A 7,382-nucleotide genomic window follows, 5' to 3' on the forward strand; every position below is an offset into this window, starting at 1 on the left:
GAGCACTGGACCGGAGAGTCCGACCCAACTCTCCAGTCGATTCAGTAAAATATCATGGTCAACAGTGTCGAAAGCTGCACTGAGGTCCAACAGAACCAGCACTGTGGTTCTCCCACAGTCTGTATTTATGTGGATATCATTGAACACTTTTACAAGGGCCGACTCCGTGCTGTGCTGAGCACGAAAACCAGACTGGAAGGAGTCAAAGAGGTTGGTTATCGTCAGGAAGTTATTTAATTGTTTAAAAGCTACTTTTTCAATAACTTTGCTGATGAATGGGAGGTTGGAGACCGGCCTGTAATCCTGCAGTAGTGATTTGTCTGGATTGTTCTTTTTTATGAGTGGTTTGATAACTGCTGTTTTCAAAGCCTGGAGGAAAACACCCAATGAAAGCGATGAGTTCACTATTCGAATCAGATCATTAGCAACAACAGGCAGGACTTTCTTAAGAAATGTGTGGGTAGGACATCCAGACAGCAGGAACTGGAGCTTAATTGACTTATAATTTCTTCTAGGGTTTTATAATGAAGTAGTTGAAATTGGGTCATTTTTCCTGCATTTGTTTTGTTTGGGCACAGCATTGGTACTGGCTTTGGAGAGGATGTGCAGATTCATCCTCTGATCTTTTGAATTTTCTCTGAAAAGAAACTGGAGAACTTGTTGCAGGCGGCATTAGATTGAAGTTCAGGTGGTAACATCGTAGGAGGGTTTGTGAGCCTGTCAACAGTAGCAAATAAAGCTTGAGCATTGTTAGTGTTTTTGTTTACGACATCTGCAAAGAAAGCCTCTCTTGCATGTTTTAGTGTTGTGTGATAGTTACGTAGTCTTTCTTTGTAGATGTCACAATAAACGTGTAGTTGAGTTTTACGCCATTTCCGTTCGGCCTACGGCAGAGTTGTCTTGCAGATTGAACTGTTTGTGCATTTCTCCATGGAGATTTCTTCCTACCAGACACAACCTTCACTTTAATGGGGGCAATGTAATCAATGATATCTGAAAGTTTGCACTGAAAATCATCTACCAACTTATCTACCTCATTATAGCTTAAGGATGAGAAAGAAGAGTAGATTTGATTAAATGTTTCTGCTGTGTTTTCTGTGAAAGTACGTTTTGTGATAGTAGCTTTTTGTACAAGTGGGTTAATGGATAAAGAACTGTCAAAGATAACAGCAAAGTTATCTTTATTTTGCACACAATGATTTGGTTGATGATGGGAANCACATGTGACCTTTGACCTCTCTGATGAGAAGTTTCCGATTGAAACAAAGAAATCCCTGTTCTTTATGCAAGATTCAAACCAGTTGAGCACTGGACCGGAGAGTCCGACCCAGCTCTCCAGTCGATTCAGTAAAATGTCCTGATCAACAGTGTCGAAAGCTGCACTGAGGTCCAACAGAACCAGCACTGAGGTTTTCCCACAGTCTATTTATGTGGATGTCATTGAACACTTTTACAAGGGCCGTCTCCGTGCTGTGCTGAGCACGAAAACCAGACTGGAAGGAGTCATAGAGGTTGGTTACCGTCAGGAAGTTATTTAATTGTTTAAAAACTGCTTTTTCAATAACTTTGCTGATGAATGGGAGGTTGGAGATCGGCCTGTAATCCTGCAGTAGTGATTTGTCTAGATTGTTCTTTTTTATGAGTGGTTTGATAAATGCTGTTTTCAAAGCCTGGAGGAAAACACTCGAATGAAAGCGATGAGTTCACTATTTGGATCAGATCATTAGCAACGACAGGCAGGACTTTCTTAAGAAATGTGTGGGTAGGACATCCAGACAGCAGGAACTGGAGCTTAATTGACTTATAATTTCTTCAAGGGTTTTATAATGAAGTAGTTGAAACTGGGTCATTTTTCCTGCATTTGTTTTGTTTGGGCACAGCATTGGTACTGGCTTTGGAGTGGATGTGCAGATTCATCCTCTGATCTTTTGAATTTTCTCTGAAAAGAAACTGGAGAACTTGTTGCAGGCGGCATCAGATTGAAGTTCAGGTGGTAACATCGTAGGAGGACTTGTGAGCCTGTCAAGAGTAGCAAATAAAGCTCGAGCATTGTTAGTGTTTTTGTTTATGACATCTGCAAAGAAAGCCTCTCTTACATGTTTTAGTGTTGTGTGATAGTTACGTAGTCTTTCTTTGTAGATGCCATAATAAACGTGAAGTTGAGCCTTACACCATTTCCGTTCGGCCTACGGCAGAGTTGTCTTGCAGATTGAACAGTTTGTGCATTTCTCCATGGAGATTTCTTCCTACCAGTCACAACCTTCACTTTAATGGGGGCAATGTAATCAATGATATCTGAAAGTTTGCACTGAAAATCATCTACCAACTTATCTACGTCATTATAGCTTAAGGGTGAGGAAGAAGAGTAGATTTGATTAAATGTTTCTGCTGTGTTTTCTGTGAAAGTACGTTTTGTGATAGTAGCTTTTTGTACAAGTGGGTTAACGGATAAAGAACTGTCAAAGATAACAGCATAGTTATCTTTATTTTGCACACAATGATTTGGTTGATGATGGGAAACTCGCGGTTGGAGAACCGCAGCATAAAATGGCCTCCCAAGATCAAAAAGTTGGGATCTAATTGGGCCACTCTTTGTTTTGGAGTGATGTCAGTAGGAAAGCCTTTCCTGTTCTCCCACATAAGCATCTGGACTTTGCTGAACTCCGTTGGGGCTTCAGTTGGAACTGTGTTTTTTGGTCAGATAAGGATAGTTTGTGATGCTCAGCACCAGAGATCCAGGCGGGGGATTTCCTGCTTTAGAGAGCATTGGTCTGCCTCAACCTAACTTTAGTTAACAGACAAAAAAAAAAAGACGAGAAAGAATGGTGAGGTATTTAGAATTGGCACAATTTAAAAATGAACAGAGAAACATCCTCACTCAATAATATCTGGAGAAATTGTAGCCAAAATACTTGACATATGAAATCACTGCAAAAACTTAAACCATGCAGATTATATTAGCCTATAGAGTTATGTTGTGTGTTTTGTGTACAAAACACACTCAAATAACGCTTTGAGTAGACTTTGTGCTCAATGTTATTTTATGTTTTGTTACAGTTTGCAGTTTGCTCCAGCTTACAGCTAATATTATCACGTAATAGTGAAGAGCTGTTTTGATTTCCAGAGTTAAATTCTCTGTTTTTCATTCTTCAAGGCACCAGTTTGATGAGGAGCTTTTTATTTAACATGGATGTATGGTCTTATTATAGACATCATTGTATAAACAGAATATTTAATAAAACACTAAGAAGACAGAAGTTTCTTTGACGTCCACTTTCACTTCAAGATTAAAATCTCTCAGCAGTGAAGAAGCGTATGAATTTTTAAAAAACACCTTATTGTAGGCTGCTGCATTTTATTTTGTGTTTTGAAACTAAATATGATGAAAATATTTCCTCTGGTGTGCCGTGCACCTCCGCATGTCAGAGCTTCCTAACTGGAACCTTGTTGAGGTCAAGGTTACTTGAGGTCGGCTTGTTTATTGTGCTGTTAGAAGCCATTGTTTGCACTTTTCGGCTTTGGTGTGAGACCAAAAATACGTAGAGAAATCGCTTCCTGTCTTTAGTTGAACAAGAAAAGGAACCTTGCTAGAATGCATTTGATCATAAACTCGTTTTGAACCAAAATTGGCACCAACATAGGAAAACATCCACTTCTTCTGTGGTTTGTTATGTCCCAGTTCCTCTTAAAGAGAATGTAGGAGGATCCAGGATCCCTCTGAGAGAGACTGTAGAAAGAGGAAGGGTCAAGTGTGTGTGTGTGTGCGTGTGCGTACACCCCAATGTTATAAAATGCCGTTGGATAGAAAATGTAAGAGTTGTAGATAAAGTTGTCTCAGTGGCAAAAGGGTGGAGATGTGGAGTATTGACCGTAGAGGTTCAATAATCGGGCCACTGTTGATTTTGTTTAAAAGAAAAAAAAAAAAAAAAACCTTTAAGATGCAACCAGAATAAAACCAGAATTTCCACGGTTTGCAGATCCATGTGGCTGCCATCGGATGCTCTGTTGTAACTGAGCTTGGTCTTAAATTTGTGTAAATTTGAATTATGGAAATAAATTTTGCTTCATGGAAACAAGGCAACTTTGGAAAAGAACACATTTTTGCACTAGGTTGAGGTGTTGTTTTTTTTTTTTTTGCATCACTGAGAAAAGACAGGAAGTGATTGGAGGATGATGGCATGTCATGTTTTTAAATTACTTATTGCATGTGATTTTTGTTATTTAATTTAATTTTTCCTCCAACATTTTTCAACAATTTTTGGCGTTTTGCGGACACTTGTTATGAAACGCAGCTTCTGATTGTTTCCTTAAGGATGTGTGAACCTTTCCTCCTGCAGAGTTCATGATCAGCCGGCCTGGACAGGAGTTCCAGGACCTGAACGAGAAGGCCAGAGCTCTGAAACAGATCCTTAGCAAAATCCCCGACGAGATCAACGACAGAGTACGGTTTCTACAAACTATCAAGTGAGTGCACACAACTGGCATCTTACTCTCATTCAAGAAAATGTTGCAATTATTGCCAGCATATTCCAAATGTACATAAGCAAGAAAACCTCCAGTTTTGTTTCTTTCTCATTGGAGGCACTGGTTTTAGGCTCTGTAAGTTGTTCAAGTTGTTTTCTTATCTCAGCATCCAGCACTTCCTGTTGTTGCAGAGCAACAACAGGAAGTTGCGGGCTAACGCGGCTTCTGATTGTTTCCTTAAGGATGTGTATAAGCTAAATCCTTTCCTTAAGGATGTGTATAAGCTAAACAGTTGCGGGCTAACTGTTTAGCTTATACTTGAGCAGTGGATCAAACATTTAGTGGATCGTCATAGATTATTGTTTTGCACCGACGTCTCCTGAAGCCGATAAGCATTTTGTTCATATTGTAGTGTAAATTTTATTTATTTAGACGCCGTTTGCTTTATAATTTCTAATCCGGCTTTTAGCAGCAGCTGCCTGTCTAAAAGTTGTGAGGCTGAAAAACAAATAAGACACACTGACATTCAGACAATGTTTAATCTCATGTGTCTTCATCTGATGCCTTTTTGTCCACAGAGACATAGCCAGCGCCATAAAAGAGCTTCTGGATACAGTCAACAATGTCATTAAGAAATATCAGTACCAGAATCGCAGAGTGAGTAACACCTCTGGTTCTGAAATAATTCGTTGAGTCGTCCGTCTGTCTCATGGTGTTTCTCTGCCCTCCAAGGCTCTGGAGCACCAGAAAAAGGAGTTTGTGAAGTACTCAAAAAGTTTCAGCGACACCCTCAAAACATACTTCAAAGACGGAAAGTGAGTCCCACACAACACCACATGCTGCTTCAGCTCAGTGAACGTGCATCCTGATATAGGATGGGCAAATTTACATAAGACGGTCAGACAGAAAACATGAAGAACTCAAGTTTCAGGCTTTTAGTGACGCATTTAAACTTCTCTCTCTTTTTATTTTGGACCAATAGAGTTATATGATGTTAGTTCATTTTAAAAACAAGACTTGATGTGTTCAGTATTATTCACTAAGGCTCAAACATTTACATACTTCCTAAACTCTTTGGTTAAATGTTTTTCTATGTGGAGATATATTTATTTATTTATTTAAGCTTGATTTAAACAGATGGTCACCATAGAGATTAAGAATCTCGTTTTGACCTGGCAGTGATGAAACAAAACTTTCATAAAGACTACTTAAAAAAATAGTTTTAACACAAATGTTTTTTATTTTATTTTTATCTTAATTAAAATTAAAAACATGGTGTATATTGTTACTGCCTCTCATTGCAATATGAATTTTATGACATGCCACACATCCCTACTGTCATGTTTTTAAAATCAATATAATGAATGTTCTTAAAGGGCCGGTACTGCCAGAATGATTTGATAAAATCACAATCGTTTTAAAAATTTTTTGTCAATAAAAAAATCACTGATTTTTGTGGAGCTAATTTGGAAATATTTGCCAGAAATTTTGAATGGCGGTAAATTAGACTTTTTGTTTCTCGTGATACAAATCATGGACTTGACAGTAAGAAATACTGCCACCTTCAGGTGGGAGTTGCACCAAAAAGTTTCTTCCATTTTTCTGGAAAACTTTCATTAAACTCACAATTTGCATTAGAGCAAAAAAAAAAAAAAAAAGCAAAAAAAAAAAAAAAAAAAAAAGCAGGGGTGTGGTGATTTTTGGGTGAATTTCTGGTGAAAAACTGGAGGGAATGATTGATGTAATCTGGCAGTGTACAGATAAAAACTGCTTTGATTTGAAAGATAAAATATTTATACTCAGCTGTAATCTTGAAGTTTGTATTTGCTCGTCCCTCTGGAGTTTAAAGCTCTTGAGTTTGGCCCACAGTCAGATGACTGAACTACGGCTTTCTGTTTCCAGGGCAATAAACGTCTTCATCAGCGCAAACCGGCTCATCCACCAAACCAACCTCATACTGCAGACCTTCAAGACCGTGGCCTAGCCCGCAGAAAGCACTGAGTCCCCACTTCCCCCGTCCCGTGGGGAGACACTGCTAAAGCGGCGGAAGCCTGAAGAGCGCCTCGCCCATATATGTAAATTAGAGTTGATTTTAAGGGTCGGGGTCGATTTCCTTGGAGTCGAGATTCTAGATTCCAGTTCAAAAGACTGAAAAGTGCCATTTGTTTTCTCAATGAGGATTTTCCAGTCTTGAAATGGAACTGAATGGGCCCAAAGTCTTTTGGTTAAATTGATTTTATTTGGACAGTTTTAATTTATAACCCTGTTCTTGTTCGGGAGGTGGTGAGGCCAGGTGTTTATGAAAGACTAATTGCCATTTTTCTAATATATTCATGTTGATCATTTTACTTTTAGCTTTTCAGTCACGTCTGAGAGCACATTCAATTAAGGGTGCGTCTCAGCTTTCTTTACTGGTTTTCTCTTCTCGCCTCCTCTTGGTGTCATTTTGCCACGGTGTTTTTTTTTTTTTTTGCACAGGGTTGACAAAAATTGGTCGCCCGGCTGCGGGTGGAAACAGTCACGAGGAGAGGGAGCAGTGTTGGACATTTTGAGAGGCAGACTCAGATTTTCTTTCTCGCTATCAGAAGACAGAAAGCCAAATTACTTCCAGCACTGTGTGCGCCTTACAAAGTCCTGTAACATTCCCTCCTCTCAGAGTGTAATGAAGTGGAACTGGTCCCTGCTGTTTAAGGGGATGTAGAGAGAGAAATTAAACTTCTGTATTTAACTAATGTCTGGTTGCAAATGTTCAAATAAATAGTTTCCAAATGATGTCTCTTTGTTTTCTGCTCTTAAGTTAAAGTTTGTCATAATTTAATACGTTTATTTATTCATTTGTTTCTACACACTGTTCTGATTTTGATCTTTGACAGATGTGGACATGTGTCAAACAGAGAAGTCTATTTTTCCTTCTCAAA

General features: G+C 38.9%; 1 protein-coding gene across 1 annotated transcript in view; it reads left to right on the forward strand.

Moving 5' to 3' along the window:
- The window catches only part of LOC103146578 (programmed cell death protein 10), a 16,537-nt gene extending 9,301 nt beyond the window's left edge, over positions 1-7,236 (forward strand). Inside the window, exons 5-8 of the mRNA XM_007564573.2 lie at positions 4,338-4,464; positions 5,043-5,121; positions 5,197-5,279; positions 6,367-7,236. Coding sequence (XP_007564635.1) covers positions 4,338-4,464; positions 5,043-5,121; positions 5,197-5,279; positions 6,367-6,448 — 371 coding nt within the window. The 3' untranslated portion in view covers positions 6,449-7,236. The remainder of the gene's footprint in view (positions 1-4,337; positions 4,465-5,042; positions 5,122-5,196; positions 5,280-6,366) is intronic.
- The last annotated feature ends 146 nt before the right edge of the window (positions 7,237-7,382 follow it).

The sequence above is a fragment of the Poecilia formosa genome, unplaced genomic scaffold, assembly GCF_000485575.1.
Source record: "Poecilia formosa unplaced genomic scaffold, Poecilia_formosa-5.1.2 Scaffold160, whole genome shotgun sequence".
Classification (NCBI taxonomy): Eukaryota; Metazoa; Chordata; class Actinopteri; order Cyprinodontiformes; family Poeciliidae; genus Poecilia; species Poecilia formosa.